Source organism: Oncorhynchus tshawytscha, linkage group LG13, assembly GCF_018296145.1.
Source record: "Oncorhynchus tshawytscha isolate Ot180627B linkage group LG13, Otsh_v2.0, whole genome shotgun sequence".
Taxonomy (NCBI): Eukaryota; Metazoa; Chordata; class Actinopteri; order Salmoniformes; family Salmonidae; genus Oncorhynchus; species Oncorhynchus tshawytscha.
In genome coordinates this window covers 21,426,027-21,443,783 of record NC_056441.1, presented here as the reverse complement: position 1 = coordinate 21,443,783, position 17,757 = coordinate 21,426,027, and the positions used below count along the sequence as shown (strand labels likewise).

General features: G+C 51.1%; 1 protein-coding gene across 1 annotated transcript in view; it reads right to left on the bottom strand.

The window, feature by feature from the left end:
* Window positions 1–4,944: 4,944 nt before the first annotated feature.
* Window positions 4,945–17,757, bottom strand: part of mrpl3 (mitochondrial ribosomal protein L3) — a 23,891-nt gene continuing 11,078 nt past the window's right edge. Inside the window, exons 7-11 of the mRNA XM_042295323.1 lie at window positions 10,289–10,349; window positions 6,053–6,164; window positions 5,839–5,916; window positions 5,570–5,647; window positions 4,945–5,268 (exon numbers count right to left, since the gene is read on the bottom strand). Of these exons, the coding sequence (XP_042151257.1) occupies window positions 5,122–5,268; window positions 5,570–5,647; window positions 5,839–5,916; window positions 6,053–6,164; window positions 10,289–10,349 (476 nt within the window). The 3' untranslated portion in view covers window positions 4,945–5,121. The remainder of the gene's footprint in view (window positions 5,269–5,569; window positions 5,648–5,838; window positions 5,917–6,052; window positions 6,165–10,288; window positions 10,350–17,757) is intronic.

Here is a 17,757-nt window from a genome sequence, read left to right as displayed (position 1 = left end):
AACTTTTTTAACAAATCAAAAACTGAAAAATTGGGCGTGCAAAATTATTCAGCCCCCTTAAGTTAATACTTTGTAGCGCCACCTTTTGCTGCGATTACAGCTGTAAGTCGCTTGGGGTATGTCTCTATCAGTTTTGCACATCGAGAGACTGAAATTTTTTCCCATTCCTCCTTGCAAAACAGCTCGAGCTCAGTGAGGTTGAATGGAGAGCATTTGTGAACAGCAGTTTTCCACAGATTCTCGATTGGATTCAGGTCTGGACTTTGACTTGGCCATTCTAACACCTGGATATGTTTATTTTTGAACCATTCCATTGTAGATTTTGCTTTATGTTTTGGATCATTGTCTTGTTGGAAGACAAATCTCCGTCCCAGTCTCAGGTCTTTTGCAGACTCCATCAGGTTTTCTTCCAGAATGGTCCTGTATTTGGCTCCATCCATCTTCCCATCAATTTTAACCATCTTCCCTGTCCCTGCTGAAGAAAAACAGGCCCAAACCATGATGCTGCCACCACCATGTTTGACAGTGGGGATGGTGTGTTCAGGGTGTTGAGCTGTGTTGCTTTTACGCCAAACATAACGTTTTGCATTGTTGCCAAAAAGTTAAATTTTGGTTTCATCTGACCAGAGCACCTTCTTCCACGTTTGGTGTGTCTCCCAGTTGGCTTGTGGCAAACTTTAAACGACACTTTTTATGGATATCTTTAAGAAATGGCTTTCTTCTTGCCACTCTTCCATAAAGGCCAGATTTGTGCAATATACGACTGATTGTTGTCCTATGGACAGAGTCTCCCACCTCAGCTGTAGATCTCTGCAGTTCATCCAGAGTGATCATGGGCCTCTTGGCTGCATCTCTGATCAGTCTTCTCCTTGTATGAGCTGAAAGTTTAGAGGGACGGCCAGGTCTTGGTAGATTTGCAGTGGTCTGATACTCCTTCCATTTCAATATTATCGCTTTCACAGTGCTCCTTGGGATGTTTAAAGCTTGGGAAATCTTTTTGTATCCAAATCCGGCTTTAAACTTCTTCACAACAGTGTCTCGGACCTGCCTGGTGTGTTCCTTGTTCTTCATGATGCTCTCTGCGCTTTTAACGGACCTCTGAGACTATCACAGTGCAGGTGCATTTATACGGAGACTTGATTACACACAGGTGGATTGTATTTATCATCATTAGTCATTTAGGTCAACATTGGATCATTCAGAGATCCTCACTGAACTTCTGGAGAGAGTTTGCTGCACTGAAAGTAAAGGGGCTGAATAATTTTGCACGCCCAATTTTTCAGTTTTTGATTTGTTAAAAAAGTTTGAAATATCCAATAAATGTCGTTCCACTTCATGATTGTGTCCCACTTGTTGTTGATTCTTCACAAAAAAATACAGTTTTATATCTTTATGTTTGAAGCCTGAAATGTGGCAAAAGGTCGCAAAGTTCAAGGGGGCCGAATACTTTCGCAAGGCACTGTAGATAGTGAGGAAAGAGATAGGGAGAGAAAGAGATAGATAGTGAGGAAAGAGATAGGGAGAGAAAGAGATAGGGAGAGAAAGAGATAGATAGTGAGGAAAGAGATAGGGAGAGAAAGAAAGAGATAGATAGTGAGGAAAGAGATAGGGAGAGAAAGAGAGAGAGAAAGAGATAGGGAGAGAAAGAAGGGAGATAAATAGATAGTGAGGAAAGAGATAGGGAGGAGTGAGGAAAGAGAGAGAGAAAGAAGAGAAAGAGATAGTGAGGAAAGAGATAGATAGGGAGAGAAAGAGATAGGGAGAGAAAGAGAGGGAGAGAAAGAGAGGGAGATAAATAGATAGTGAGGAAAGAGATAGGGAGAGAAAGAGAGTGAGGAAAGAGATAGGGAGAGAAAGAGATAGATAGTGAGGAATGAGATAGATAGTGAGGAAAGAGATAGGGAGAGAAAGAGATAGATAGTGAGGAAAGAGATAGGGAGAGAAAGAGATAGATAGTGAGGAAAGAGATGGGGAGAGAAAGAAAGAGGTGTTAAGGGAAGTGATGTCAGGACTCTCTTCATCTGGCTCAGAGGCCCTCAAGATCAGGATCATGTGACAGAGTGTGCTGAGTGTGTGAGAGTGTGATAGAGAGAAAGAGAATGTTAGCACAGACACAAAGATGACATTTCTCCTCCCTGGCCTGAAAGGAAAACTGTGTAACCTGACACAAAGGCCTTTAGCTGAGCTAGAGAGAGAGAGGGGATGGACAGAGTTGCCAGGTTACTGCTTGTGTCCTGCCCACCTTATTGCTCCTGAGGGATGAATAAAGGTGCATTGAATTGAATCAAGGTTGAATGATTATAAAACCACAGAATAGTTCTAGTCGGGCGGGGGGGGGGGTTGAGGTCAGAGGTTACATGACACTCCGCTCCTCGTCATCAATGATGATGGTCATGATGATGGTTCTGTCAGTCTCACTGGTGAGAGGGTTTATGTTGCTGCTCATCCTGCTCTAATCTGTGTCATGCATATGTGTGTGTGTGACTGTATCATACAGACTGTCAGTGTGGTGTGGTGATAGAGGGTTAATGTAGAGAAGCTGCTTCCTTCAAATAACACACTCAATTATTCATATCACATAGCGCTCACTCGCCACACACACAAGGCGTAGCTGAAGTTACACACGTGCACGTAAATTGTGTCTAGGGAGAGAGAAGCAGGTCTGTAAACTCAGGGAAAGTGCTGCTTTGGCCAAACAGCTGATGTCTCAGCATCAGCCAATCAGAAACACTTAATCTACTACCTGCTGACCAAATCAGCATTAATGTGAATACAATATCCATAATGTGGAGGCAACAGTATCTGACTACATCCATCAAGACAAAAAGGTCAGACTGTCATACACACACCCTTCTGATAACACCTGATATAAACGAATCCGTCCATGATCTGACCACAGGCCGCATGTTAGTAGCAGGTGTAAACTATGTCAGAGTATCATATACTTAGATCTGGATATTATGGAGTCATATAGAAGATCTATTAGTGTGTAGTACAGTGGAGTCAGATGCTCTGCAGTGATGGTTCAGTACAGCTTCTCTATCTGCTGTGTACACACACACTTTAAAAGGAATGTCTGTCCCATTAAAGCTCATCAATCGACAGAGGCCAAGCAGAGAGGCTAAGAGAACTAGAGGGGAAAAGGAGCGGGTGGGGGTGGGAGGGAAAGGAGAGGGTGGGAGGGGGAGGGAAAGGAGAGGGTGGGAGGGGGAGAGGGAAAGGAGAGGGTGGGAGGGGGAGAGGGAAAGGAGAGGGTGGGGGGGGAGAGGGAAAGGAGAGGGTGGGAGGGGGAGAGGGAAAGGAGAGGGTGAGGGAGGGTGGGAGGGGGAGAGGGAAAGGAGAGGGTGGGAGGGGGGGAAAGGAGAGGGTGGGAGGGAAAGGAAAGGGGAGGGGGAGGGAAAGGGAGGGGGGGGGGGAAAGGAAAGGGTGGGAGGGGGAGGGTGGGAGGGGGAAAGGAGAGGGTGGGAGGGGGAGGGGGAAAGGAGAGGGTGGGAGGGGGGGAGAGGGTGGGGGGGAAAGGAGAGGGTGGGAGGGGAGAGGGAAAGGAGAGGGTGGGAGGGGGAGAGGGAAAGGAGAGGGTGGGAGGGGAGAGGGAAAGGAGAGGGTGGGAGGGGGGGAGGGTGGGAGGGAAAGGAGAGGGTGGGGGGAGAGGGAAAGGAGAGGGTGGGAGGGGGGGGGAAAGGAGAGGGTGGGGGGGAGGGGGAAAGGAGAGGGTGGGAGGGGGAAAGGAGAGGGTGGGAGGGGGAGGGGGAAAGGAGAGTGTGGGAGGGGGAAAGGAGAGGGTGGGAGGGGGAGAGGGAAAGGAGAGGGTGGGAGGGGGAGAGGGAAAGGAGATGGTGGGAGGGGAGAGGGAAAGGAGAGGGTGGGAGGGGAGAGGGAAAGGAGAGGGTGGGAGGGGAGAGGGAAAGGAGAGGGTGGGAGGGGAGAGGGAAAGGAGAGGGTGGGAGGGGAGAGGGAAAGGAGAGGGTGGGAGGGAGAGGGAAAGGAGAGGGTGGGTGGGGGGGAGAGGGAAAAGAAGAGGGTGGGAGGGGAGAGGGAAAAGGAGAGGGTGGGAGGGGGAGAGGGAAAAGGAGAGGGTGGGAGGGGAGAGGGAAAAGGAGAGGGTGGGAGGGGGAGAGGGAAAAGGAGAGGGTGGGAGGGGGAGAGGGAAAAGGAGAGGGTGGGAGGGGGAGAGGGAAAGGAGAGGGTGGGAGGGGGAGAGGGAAAGCGTCAGGAAGATGGTGGGAAAGGGGAGGGGAAAAGGAGAGGGTGGGAGGGGGAGAGGGAAAGCGGCAGGAAGATGAGGTGGGAAAGGGGAAAAGGTTGGGGGTGGATAGAGATGTGGGGAGGCCTGTTGTGCAGAATAATTACAACAGACATTTCTAATGGTAACATTCCTGTTTGAGGCTGTGGGTGTGTGTTCCAGGACATCATGGGGAAATCATTGCGGTTAATAGAACTACAGAACATAAACATCTTGACATAAAACAGAGATGGTGGAAGGTAGAAAAGGAGAGCTCTCATAGGAGTCAGTCAGAATAACAACATTAACGGTTTACATAAACCCTATTCTACTGTCTTCAACACACACCAGCCACTAACCCCCCATATTATCTATGCGTATCTCTCAGCGGTTCTGCTGTAACAATGTCCTAATATATACCCCTCTTCGTCTCTTGCTCCCTGCCTGTCACCCTCCTTCCATTTATCCCCCATTCCCTCACACAAATGTCAGCCTTTATGATTCTGCAGCCCTCCCTCTCTCCACCTGTCAGCTTCCTGACCCTCCCATCTCTCTCTCCTGGCTCTTCGGTTCAGTTTGTCCCTCTGGGGGACCCTTACATCACTCCTCTGTTTACCACAGTTTTGGAAACAGAAGTGACTGAACTCTGGTCATTAGAGTGAAAGAGCAAGGGAGAGACTGAGAGGAAAGAGAGAGAAGATAATTAACGAAACACAAACGTATTTCCAGGAAAGGATGTTTAATGTCCCAGACACAATGACATCATGACTACAGAGGGGTGTGGCTAGAAAACATTTAAATGTTTCACCGCTAACCCTACATGTCACAGTTGGTCACCATACAATTGATATGAGATTGTGTGTATGTCTGTGTGTAAGAGTTAGGGCTCTGTGTGTTTGTTAGAGTGTGAGTGAGGGCTGTGTGTGTATGAACAGGTCTTCATCGTACAGGTCTTCAGGCAGCTGTTCGTCCTCCTCACAGAAAAACGTTGGAAACGGAGGGTTGATGTTCTTCTCCACATAAGTCGGTAGGTTAGTGTCCCTCACCTAAACCATATGATTGGACAACCATTTCAGTAACTTTATAAAACCACATGATTGGACAACCATTTCAGTAAATTTATTAAACCACATGATTGGATAAACAAAAGGTCAGTAACTTTATAAAACCAAATGATTGGATAAACAAAAGGTCAGTAACTTTATAAAACCACATGATTGGATAAACAAAAGGTCAGTAACTTTATGAAACCAAATGATTGGATAAACAAAAGGTCAGTAACTTTATCTGCCAGACCAATAGAAGTGCATCGAGGAGCATGGTAAGTCTGGCTGGTGTATGTCGTACCTTTAGTAAGCAGTTCTTGTGGCCAGGAACGGAGCCATGAACATAGATAACATTATACCTGGTGTTAACTCTCCATACCTAGAGAGAGAGAGTCAGACGTTGGTAGAAGATGTTGCTTTGGGTGTTGTGGACCAGTTAGATAGCAACATAAAGGGTTCAGGCAAGCACTCAGAATGGGACTACAAGCTCTGTTTTTCACACTCCTCTGATTATCCATGAAGGTGCTTACATGGACTCAGTGAATGTGTGTGTAGGGTGGAGGTGTGTACCTTTAGGCCGTGGGCAGTGTCAAACACATTTCCCATCATGCCTGGCATCTTTTTCCCTTTGAAGACTTTGGCTGGATCCTGAAGAGACACAGTTTAGTCCAAGTGTGTGTAAGTAGTGTTTTTAGTGTGTGTGTGAATGAGATGTTACATATTTATTAAGACGTATGGATTTTTCCCCAAATCTTTAAACAGTCAACAATGGTGTGTGTCTTACCCCTCCAGGTCCCGAGGCTCCAGGTCTGCGGTGTGTTTTGGTCTGGCCATGAGACGCTGGCTGGCCTTTAAACCCATACCGCTTCATCACCCCCTGAAAACCCTTACCAATACTACACACACACACACTTGAGAACAAAGAAGAATTCTAGAACACAGAAATGGAACAATTCTCCAGAAATAGACAGACAAGAGAGATGAGGGTGTAGAGAGAGAGAGAGAGAGAAAGACAAGAGAGATGAGGGTGTAGAGAGAGAGAGAGAGATGAGGGTGTAGAGAGAGAGAGAGAGAGATGAGGGTGTAGAGAGAGAGAGTGAGAGAGAGAGGGGTGTGTAGAGAGAGATGAGGGTGTAGAGAGAGAGACAAGAGAGAGAGGGTGAGAGAGTGTAGAGAGAGAGAGACAAGAGAGAGACAAGAGAGAGAGAGTGTAGAGAGAGAGAGAGAGAGAGAGAGAGAGAGAGAGAGAGAGAGAGAGACAGAGAGAGAGGGTGACAGAGAGAGATGAGGGGTGTGAGAGAGAGAGAGAGAGAGAGAGAGATGAGGGTGTAGAGAGAGAGAGAGAGAGAGAGATGAGGGTGTAGAGAGAGAGAGAGAGAGAGATGAGGGTGTAGAGAGAGAGAGAGGATGTAGGGGAGAGAGAGAGAGAGAGATGAGGGTGTAGAGAGAGAGAGAGAGAGAGAGGGGTGAGAGAGAGAGATGAGGGTGAGAGTGTAGAGAGAGAGAGAGAGATGAGGGTGTAGAGAGAGAGAGAGAGAGAGAGAGAGATGAGGGTGTAGAGAGAGAGAGAGAGAGAGAGAGAGATGAGGGAGGGTGTAGAGAGAGAGAGAGAGAGATGAGGGTGTAGAGAGAGAGACAGACAAGAGAGATGAAGAGAGAGAGAGAGAGACAGACAAGAGAGATGAGGGTGTAGAGAGAGAGAGAGAGACAGACAAGAGAGATGAGGGTGGTAGAGAGAGAGAGAGAGAGACAGACAAGAGAGATGAGGGTGTAGAGAGAGAGAGAGAGAGACAGACAAGAGAGATGAGGGTGTAGAGAGAGAGACAGACAGACAAGAGAGATGAGGGTGTAGAGAGAGAGAGAGAGACAGACAAGAGAGATGAGGGTGAGAGAGAGAGAGAGAGAGAGACAGACAAGAGAGATGAGGGTGTAGAGAGAGAGAGAGAGAGAGAGAGAGAGAGACAGACAAGAGAGATGAGGGTGTAGAGAGAGAGAGAGAGAGAGACAGACAAAGAGATGAGGGTGTAGAGAGAGAAAGAGAGATGAGGGACAAGAGAGAGATGAGGGTGTAGAGAGAGAGAGAGAGAGAGACAAGAGAGATGAGGGTGGTGAGAGAGAGAGAGACAGACAAGAGAGATGAGGGTGTAGAGAGAGAGAGACAGACAAGAGAGATGAGGGTGTAGAGAGAGAGAGACAGACAAGAGAGATGAGGGTGTAGAGAGAGAGAGACAGACAAGAGAGATGAGGGTGTAGAGAGAGAGAGAGACAGACAAGAGAGATGAGGGTGTAGAGAGAGAGAGAGAGAGAGAGAGAGAGACAGACAAGAGAGATGAGGGTGTAGAGAGAGAGAGGAGAGAGAGAGAGAGAGAGAGACAGACAAGAGAGATGAGGGTGTAGAGAGAGAGAGAAAGACAAGAGAGATGAGGGTGTAGAGAGAGAGAGAGAAAGACAAGAGAATGAGAGAGAGAGAGAGACAGACAAGAGAGATGAGGGTGTAGAGAGAGAGAGAGAGAGAGAGAAAGACAAGAGAGATGAGGGTGGAGAGAGAGAGAGAGACAGGCAAGAGAGATGAGGGTGTAGAGAGAGAGAGAGAGAGAGAGACAGACAAGAGAGATGAGGGTGTAGAGAGAGAGAGAGAGAGAGACAAGAGAGATGAGGGTGTAGAGAGAGAGAGAGAGAGAGACAAGAGAGATGAGGGTGTAGAGAGAGAGAGACAGACAAGAGAGATGAGGGGTAGAGAGAGAGAGAGACAGACAAGAGAGATGAGGGTGTAGAGGGAGAGAGAGAGAGACAGACAAGAGAGATGAGGGTGTAGAGAGAGAGAGACAGACAAGAGAGATGAGGGTGTAGAGAGAGAGAGAGAGAGAGAGAGAGAGAGAGACAGACAAGAGAGATGAGGGTGTAGAGAGAGAGAGAGAGAGAGACAAGAAAGATGAGGGTGTAGAGAGAGAGAGAGAGAGACAAGAGACAAGAGAGATGAGAGGTGTAGAGAGAGAGAGAGAGAGAGAGACAAGAGAGATGAGGGTGTAGAGAGAGAGAGAGAGACAAGAGAGATATAGGTGTAGAGAGAGAGACAGACAAGAGAGATGAGGGTGTAGAGAGAGAGACAGAGAGAGAGACAGACAAGAGAGATGAGGGTGAGAGAGAGAGAGAGACAAGAGAGATGAGGGTGTAGAGAGAGAGAGAGAAAGACAAGAGAGATGAGGGTGTAGAGAGAGAGACAGAGAGAGAGACAGACAAGAGAGATGAGGGTGTAGAGAGAGAGACAGAGAGAGAGACAGACAAGAGAGATGAGGGTGTAGAGAGAGAGAGAGAGAGAGAGACAGAGAAAGACAAGAGAGATGAGGTGTAGAGAGACAGACAAGAGAGACAGACAGAGAGAGAGACAGACAAGAGAGATGAGGGTGTAGAGAGAGAGAGACAGACAAGAGAGATGAGGGTGTAGAGAGAGAGACAGACAAGAGAGATGAGGGTGTAGAGAGAGAGAGACAGACAAGAGAGATGAGGGTGTAGAGAGAGAGAGACAGACAAGAGAGATGAGGGTGTAGAGAGAGAGAGACAGACAAGAGAGATGAGGGTGTAGAGAGAGAGAGACAGACAAGAGAGATGAGGGTGTAGAGAGAGACAGAGAGAGATGAGGGTGTAGAGAGAGAGAGAGAGACAGACAAGAGAGATGAGGGGTGAGAGAGAGAGAGACAGAGAGAGACAGACAAGAGAGATGAGGGTGTAGAGAGAGAGAGAGAGAGAGAGAGAGACAGACAAGAGAGATGAGGGTGTAGAGAGAGAGAGACAGAGAGAGACAGACAAGAGAGATGAGGGTGTAGAGAGAGAGAGACAGAGAGAGACAGACAAGAGAGATGAGGGTGTAGAGAGAGAGAGACAGAGAGAGACAGACAAGAGAGATGAGGGTGTAGAGAGAGAGAGAGAGAGACAGACAAGAGAGATGAGGGTGCAGAGAGAGAGAGAGAGAGACAGACAAAGAGATGAGGGTGTAGAGAGAGAGAGAGAGAGAGACAGACAGACAAGAGAGATGAGGGTGTAGAGAGAGAGAGAGAGAGAGAGACAGACAAGAGATGAGGGTGTAGAGAGAGAGAGAGAGAGAGAGACAGACAAGAGATGAGGGTGTAGAGAGAGAGAGAGAGAGACAGACAGACAAGAGAGATGAGGGTGTAGAGAGAGAGAGAGAGACAGACAAGAGAGATGAGGGTGTAGAGAGAGAGAGAGAGAGAGACAGACAAGAGATGAGGGTGTAGAGAGAGAGAGACAGAGAGAGACAGACAAGAGAGATGAGGGTGTAGAGAGAGAGAGAGAGAGACAGACAAGAGAGATGAGGGTGCAGAGAGAGAGAGAGAGAGAGACAGACAAGAGAGATGAGGGTGTAGAGAGAGAGAGAGACAGAGAGAGACAGACAAAGAGATGAGGGTGTAGAGAGAGAGAGAGAGAGACAGACAGAGAGATGAGGGTGTAGAGAGAGAGAGAGAGACAGACAAGAGATGAGGGTGTAGAGAGAGAGAGAGAGAGAGAGAGACAGACAAGAGAGATGAGGGTGTAGAGAGAGAGAGAGAGACAGACAAGAGAGATGAGGGTGTAGAGAGAGAGAGAGAGAGACAGACAAGAGAGATGAGGGTGTAGAGAGAGAGAGAGAGAGAGACAGACAAGAGAGATGAGGTGTAGAGAGAGAGAGACAAGAGAGATGAGGGTGTAGAGAGAGAGAGAGAGAGAGAGAGAGAGAGAGAGACAAGAGAGATGAGGGTGTAGAGAGAGAGAGAGAGAGAGAGAGACAAGAGAGATGAGGGTGTAGAGAGAGAGAGAGAGAGAGAGAGAGACAAGAGAGATGAGGGTGTAGAGAGAGAGAGAGAGAGAGAGAGAGAGAGAGACAGACAAGAGAGATGAGGGTGTAGAGAGAGAGAGAGAGAGACAGACAAGAGAGAGAGAAAGACAAGAGAGATGAGGGTGTAGAGACAGAGAGAGAGATGAGGGTATAGAGACAGAGAGACGAGGGTGTGGAGACATAACTCACGTTTTGGCTGTGACATCTACATATTGTCCTGGACGGAAGTGTGCTGCATAGAGAGGAGTGCCTTGAGTGGAGACACACAGAGAGAGATAGGGTTTAACAGTGTAGTTGGATTCAGTACCTAGTTTGATGATGGCTGTGTGTGCGTTTTTTCGTATAGTCTCTGTGTGTATATGGTGTGAGTGGATCACAAGCGGCATGAATAGAATGGTATCAAACACGTTTTCCATATATTCCTGGCATCATTATGAGCCATCCTCCACTCACTAGTTTCCTATGGTGTGTACCTGGTTCGATGGTGGCGTGTGTGTGTACCTGGTTCGATGGTGGTGTGTGTGTGTGTGCGTGCGTGCGTACCTGGTTCGATGGTGGTGGTGTGTGTGTGTGTGCGCGTATGTACCTGGTTCGATGGTGGTGGTGTGTGTGTGTGTGCGCGTATGTACCTGGTTCGATGGTGGTGTGTGTGTGTGTGTGTGCGTATGTACCTGGTTCGATGGTGGTGGTGTGTGTGTGTGCGCGTATGTACCTGGTTCGATGGTGGTGTGTGTGTGTGTGCGCGTATGTACCTGGTTCGATGGTGGTGGTGTGTGTGTGTGCGCGTATGTACCTGGTTCGATGGTGGTGGTGTGTGTGTGTGCGCGTATGTACCTGGTTCGATGGTGGTGGTGTGTGTGTGCGTGCGCGTATGTACCTGGTTCGATGGTGGTGTGTGTGTGTGTGTGCGCGTATGTACCTGGTTCGATGGTGGTGGTGTGTGTGTGTGCGCGTATGTACCTGGTTCGATGGTGGTGGTGTGTGTGTGTGCGCGTATGTACCTGGTTCGATGGTGGTGTGTGTGTGTGTGTGCGCGTATGTACCTGGTTCGATGGTGGTGGTGTGTGTGTGTGCGCGTACCTGTCGACCTGGTTCGATGGTGGTGGTGTGTGTGTGTGCGCGTATGTACCTGGTTCGATGGTGTGTGTGTGTGTGCGCGTATGTACCTGGTTCGATGGTGGTGGTGTGTGTGTGCGCGTATGTACCTGGTCGATGGTGGTGGTGGTGTGTGCGCGCGTATGTACCTGGTTCGATGGTGGTGTGTGTGTGTGTGCGCGCGTATGTACCTGGTTCGATGGTGGTGGTGTGTGTGTGTACCTGGCGATGGTGGTGGTGGTGTGTGTGTGTGCGCGTATGTACCTGGTTCGATGGTGGTGGTGTGTGTGTGTGCGCGTATGTACCTGGTTCGATGGTGGTGGTGTGTGTGTGTGCGCGTATGTACCTGGTTCGATGGTGGTGGTGTGTGTGTGCGCGTATGTACCTGGTTCGATGGTGGTGTGTGTGTGTGCGCGTATGTACCTGGTTCGATGGTGGTGGTGGTGTGTGTGTGCGCGTATGTACCTGGTTCGATGGTGGGTGGTGTGTGTGCGCGTATGTACCTGGTTCGATGGTGGTGGGTGTGTGTGTGTGCGCGTATGTACCTGGTTCGATGGTGGTGGTGTGTGTGTGTGCGCGCGTATGTACCTGGTTCGATGGTGGTGTGTGTGTGTGTGCGCGTATGTACCTGGTTCGATGGTGGTGGTGTGTGTGTGTGCGCGTATGTACCTGGTCGATGGTGGTGGTGGTGTGTGTGTGTGCGTATGTACCTGGTTCGATGGTGGTGGTGTGTGTGTGCGCGTATGTACCTGGTTCGATGGTGGTGTGTGTGTGTGTGCGCGCGTATGTACCTGGTTCGATGGTGGTGGTGGTGTGTGTGTGTGTGTGCGCGTATGTACCTGGTTCGATGGTGGTGGTGTGTGTGTGTGCGCGCGTATGTACCTGGTTCGATGGTGGTGGTGTGTGTGTGTGCGCGTATGTACCTGGTTCGATGGTGGTGGTGTGTGTGTGTGCGCGCGTATGTACCTGGTTCGATGGTGGTGGTGTGTGTGTGTGCGCGTATGTACCTGGTTCGATGGTGGTGGTGTGTGTGTGTGTGTGCGCGTATGTACCTGGTTCGATGGTGGTGGTGTGTGTGTGTGCTGGCGTGTACCTGTCGATGGTGGTGGTGTGTGTGTGCGCGTATGTACCTGGTTCGATGGTGGTGGTGTGTGTGTGTGTGCGCGTATGTACCTGGTTCGATGGTGGTGTGTGTGGTGGTGGGTGGTGTGTGTGTGTGTGCGCGTATGTACCTGGTTCGATGGTGGGTGTGTGTGTGTGCGCGTATGTACCTGGTTCGATGGTGGTGTGTGTGTGTGTGTGCGCGTGGTGGTGGTGTGTGTGTGTGCGCGTATGTACCTGGTTCGATGGTGGTGGTGTGTGTGTGTGTGTGTGCGCGTATGTACCTGGTTCGATGGTGGTGGTGTGTGTGTGTGTGCGCGTATGTACCTGGTTCGATGGTGGTGGTGTGTGTGTGTGTGCGCGTATGTACCTGGTTCGATGGTGGTGTGTGTGTGTGTGTGCGCGTATGTACCTGGTTCGATGGTGGTGGTGTGTGTGTGTGCGCGTATGTACCTGGTTCGATGGTGGTGGTGTGTGTGTGCGCGTATGTACCTGGTTCGATGGTGGTGGTGTGTGTGCGCGTATGTACCTGGTTCGATGGTGGTGTGTGTGTGTATGTACCTGGTTCGATGGTGGTGTGTGTGTGTGCGCGTATGTACCTGGTTCGATGGTGGTGGTGTGTGTGTGCGCGTATGTACCTGGTTCGATGGTGGTGGTGTGTGTGTGGTATGTACCTGGTTCGATGGTGGTGGTGTGTGTGTGCGCGTATGTACCTGGTCGATGGTCGATGGTGGTGTGTGTGTGTGTGTGCGCGTATGTACCTGGTTCGATGGTGGTGGTGTGTGTGTGTGTGCGCGTATGTACCTGGTTCGATGGTGGTGGTGGTGTGTGTGTGCGCGTATGTACCTGGTTCGATGGTGGTGTGTGTGTGTGTGCGCGTATGTACCTGGTTCGATGGTGGTGTGTGTGTGTGTGTGCGCGTATGTACCTGGTTCGATGGTGGTGGTGTGTGTGTGTGCGCGTATGTACCTGGTTCGATGGTGGTGGTGTGTGTGTGTGCGCGTATGTACCTGGTTCGATGGTGGTGTGTGTGTGTGTGTGCGCGTATGTACCTGGTTCGATGGTGGTGGTGTGTGTGTGTGTGCGCGTATGTACCTGGTTCGATGGTGGTGGTGTGTGTGTGTGTGCGCGTATGTACCTGGTTCGATGGTGGTGGTGTGTGTGTGTGCGCGTATGTACCTGGTTCGATGGTGGTGTGTGTGTGTGTGCGCGTATGTACCTGGTTCGATGGTGGTGTGTGTGTGTGTGTACCTGGCGATATGTGTACCTGTACCTGGTTCGATGGTGGTGGTGTGTGTGTGTGTGTGCGCGTATGTACCTGGTTCGATGGTGGTGGTGTGTGTGTGTGTGCGCGTATGTACCTGGTTCGATGGTGGTGTGTGTGTGTGTGTGCGCGTATGTACCTGGTTCGATGGTGGTGGTGTGTGTGTGCGCGTATGTACCTGGTACCTTCGATGGTGGTGGTGGTGTGTGTGTGCGCGTATGTACCTACCTGGTTCGATGGTGGGTGTGTGTGTGTGCGCGTATGTACCTGGTTCGATGGTGGTGGTGTGTGTGTGCGCGCGTATGTACCTGGTTCGATGGTGGTGGTGTGTGTGTGTGCGCGTATGTACCTGGTTCGATGGTGGTGTGTGTGTGTGCGCGTATGTACCTGGTTCGATGGTGGTGGTGTGTGTGTGTGCGCGTATGTACCTGGTTCGATGGTGGTGGTGTGTGTGCGCGTATGTACCTGGTTCGATGGTGGTGGTGTGTGTGTGCGTATGTACCTGGTACCTGGTTCGATGGTGGTGGTGTGTGTGTGTGTGCGCGTATGTACCTGGTCGATCGATGTATGTACCTGGTTCGATGGTGGTGTGTGTGTGTGCGCGTATGTACCTGGTTCGATGGTGGTGGTGTGTGTGTGTGCGCGTATGTACCTGGTTCGATGGTGGTGTGTGTGTGTGTGCGCGTATGTACCTGGTTCGATGGTGGTGGTGTGTGTGTGTGTGCGCGTATGTACCTGGTTCGATGGTGGTGGTGTGTGTGTGTGCGCGTATGTACCTGGTTCGATGGTGGTGGTGTGTGTGTGTGTGTGCGTATGTACCTGGTTCGATGGTGGTGTGTGTGTGTGTGCGCGTATGTACCTGGTTCGATGGTGGTGGTGTGTGTGTGTGCGCGTATGTACCTGGTTCGATGGTGGTGGTGTGTGTGTGTGCGCGTATGTACCTGGTTCGATGGTGGTGGTGTGTGTGTGTGTGCGCGTATGTACCTGGTTCGATGGTGGTGGTGTGTGTGTGTGCGCGTATGTACCTGGTTCGATGGTGGTGGTGTGTGTGTGTGCGCGTATGTACCTGGTTCGATGGTGGTGGTGTGTGTGTGTGTGCGCGTATGTACCTACCTGGTGTCGATGGTGGTGGTGGTGTGTGTGTGTGCGCGTATGTACCTGGTTCGATGGTGGTGGTGTGTGTGTGTGTGCGCGTATGTACCTGGTCGATGGTCGATGGTGGTGGTGTGTGTGTGTGCGCGTATGTACCTGGTTCGATGGTGTGTGTGTGTGTGTGTGCGCGTATGTACCTGGTTCGATGGTGGTGGTGTGTGTGTGCGCGTATGTACCTGGTTCGATGGTGGTGGTGTGTGTGCGCGTATGTACCTGGTCCGATGGTGGGTGGTGTGTGTGCGCGATGTACCTGGTTCGATGGTGGTGGTGTGTGCGCGTATGTACCTGGTTCGATGGTGGTGTGTGTGTGTGCGCGTATGTACCTGGTTCGATGGTGGTGGTGTGTGTGTGCGCGTATGTACCTGGTTCGATGGTGGTGGTGGTGTGTGTGTGCGCGTATGTACCTGGTTCGATGGTGGTGGTGTGTGTGTGTGCGCGTATGTACCTGGTTCGATGGTGGTGTGTGTGTGTGTGCGCGTATGTACCTGGTTCGATGGTGGTGGTGTGTGTGTGCGCGCGTATGTACCTGGTTCGATGGTGGTGGTGTGTGTGTGTGCGCGTATGTACCTGGTTCGATGGTGGGTGTGTGTGTGTGCGCGTATGTACCTGGTTCGATGGTGGTGGTGTGTGTGTGCGCGTATGTACCTGGTTCGATGGTGGTGTGTGTGTGTGTGCGCGTATGTACCTGGTTCGATGGTGGTGTGTGTGTGTGTGTGCGCGTATGTACCTGGTTCGATGGTGGTGTGTGTGTGTGCGCGTATGTACCTGGTTCGATGGTGGTGTGTGTGTGTGTGCGCGTATGTACCTGGTTCGATGGATGGTGGTGTGTGTGTGTGTGTGCGTATGTACCTGGTTCGATGGTGGTGTGTGTGTGTGTGCGCGTATGTACCTGGTTCGATGGTGGTGGTGTGTGTGTGCGCGCGTATGTACCTGGTTCGATGGTGGTGGTGTGTGTGTGTGCGCGTATGTACCTGGTTCGATGGTGGTGGTGTGTGTGTGCGCGTATGTACCTGGTTCGATGGTGGTGTGTGTGTGTGTGCGCGTATGTACCTGGTTCGATGGTGGTGGTGTGTGTGTGTGTGTGCGTATGTACCTGGTTCGATGGTGGTGGTGTGTGTGCGCGTATGTACCTGGTTCGATGGTGGTGGTGTGTGTGCGCGTATGTACCTGGTTCGATGGTGGTGGTGTGTGTGTGCGCGTATGTACCTGGTGATGGTGGTGGTGTGTGTGTGTGCGCGTATGTACCTGGTTCGATGGTGGTGGTGTGTGTGTGTGTGCGCGTATGTACCTGGTTCGATGGTGGTGGTGTGTGTGTGTGTGCGCGTATGTACCTGGTTCGATGGGTGGTGTGTGTGTGGTGTGTGTGTGTGCGCGTATGTACCTGGTTCGATGGTGGTGGGTGTGTGTGTGTGTGTGCGCGTATGTACCTGGTTCGATGGTGGTGGTGGTGTGTGTGTGCGCGTATGTACCTGGTTCGATGGTGGTGGTGTGTGTGTGTGTGTGTGCGCGTATGTACCTGGTTCGTGGTGGTGTGTGTGTGGTGTGTGTGTGTGTGTGTGCGCGTATGTACCTGGTTCGATGGTGGTGTGTGTACCTGTGTGTGTGTGTGTGTGCGCGTATGTACCTGGTTCGATGGTGGTGGTGTGTGTGTGTGTGTGTGTGTGTGTGTGCGCGTATGTACCTGGTTCGATGGTGGTGGTGTGTGTGTGTGTGCGCGTATGTACCTGGTTCGATGGTGGTGTGTGTGTGTGTGCGCGTATGTACCTGGTTCGATGGTGGTGGTGTGTGTGTGTGTGCGTATGTACCTGGTTCGATGGTGGTGGTGTGTGTGTGTGTGCGCGTATGTACCTGGTTCGATGGTGGTGGTGTGTGTGTGTGTGCGCGTATGTACCTGGTTCGATGGTGGTGTGTGTGTGTGTGCGCGTATGTACCTGGTTCGATGGTGGTGGTGTGTGTGTGTGTGCGCGTATGTACCTGGTTCGATGGTGGTGGTGTGTGTGTGTGCGCGTATGTACCTGGTTCGATGGTGGTGGTGTGTGTGTGTGCGCGTATGTACCTGGTTCGATGGTGGTGTGTGTGTGTGTGTGTGCGCGTATGTACCTGGTTCGATGGTGGTGGTGTGTGTGTGTGCGCGTATGTACCTGGTTCGATGGTGGTGTGTGTGTGTGTGTGCGCGTATGTACCTGGTTCGATGGTGGTGGTGTGTGTGTGTGCGCGTATGTACCTGGTTCGATGGTGGTGTGTGTGTGTGTGTGCGCGTATGTACCTGGTTCGATGGTGGTGGTGTGTGTGTGCGCGCGTATGTACCTGGTTCGATGGTGGTGGTGTGTGTGTGTGTGTGTGCGCGCGTATGTACCTGGTTCGATGGTGGTGTGTGTGTGTGTGTACCTGGTGTGTGTGTGTGTGTGTGTGTGTGTGTGTGTGTGCGCGTATGTACCTGGTTCGATGGTGGTGTGTGTGTGTGTGTGCGCGTATGTACCTGGTTCGATGGTGGTGTGTGTGTGTGTGTGCGCGCGTATGTACCTGGTTCGATGGTGGGTGTGTGTGTGTGTGTGCGCGCGTATGTACCTGGTTCGATGGTGGTGTGTGTGTGTGTGTGTGCGCGCGTATGTACCTGGTTCGATGGTGGTGTGTGTGTGTGTGTGCGCGCGTATGTACCTGGTTCGATGGGTGGTGTGTGTGTGTGTGTGTGCGCGTATGTACCTGGTTCGATGGTGGTGTGTGTGTGTGTGTGTGCGCGTATGTACCTGGTTCGATGGTGGTGGTGTGTGTGTGTGTGTGCGCGTATGTACCTGGTTCGATGGTGGTGGTGGTGGTGTGTGTGTGTGTATACCTGGTGTGTGGTGTGTGTGTGTGTGCGCGTATGTACCTGGTTCGATGGTGGTGGTGTGTGTGCGCGCGTATGTACCTGGTTCGATGGTGGTGGTGTGTGCGCGCGTATGTACCTGGTTGATGGTGGTGGTGTGTGTGCGCGCGTATGTACCTGGTTCGATGGTGGTGTGTGTGGTGTGTGTGTGTGCGCGCGTATGTACCTGGTTCGATGGTG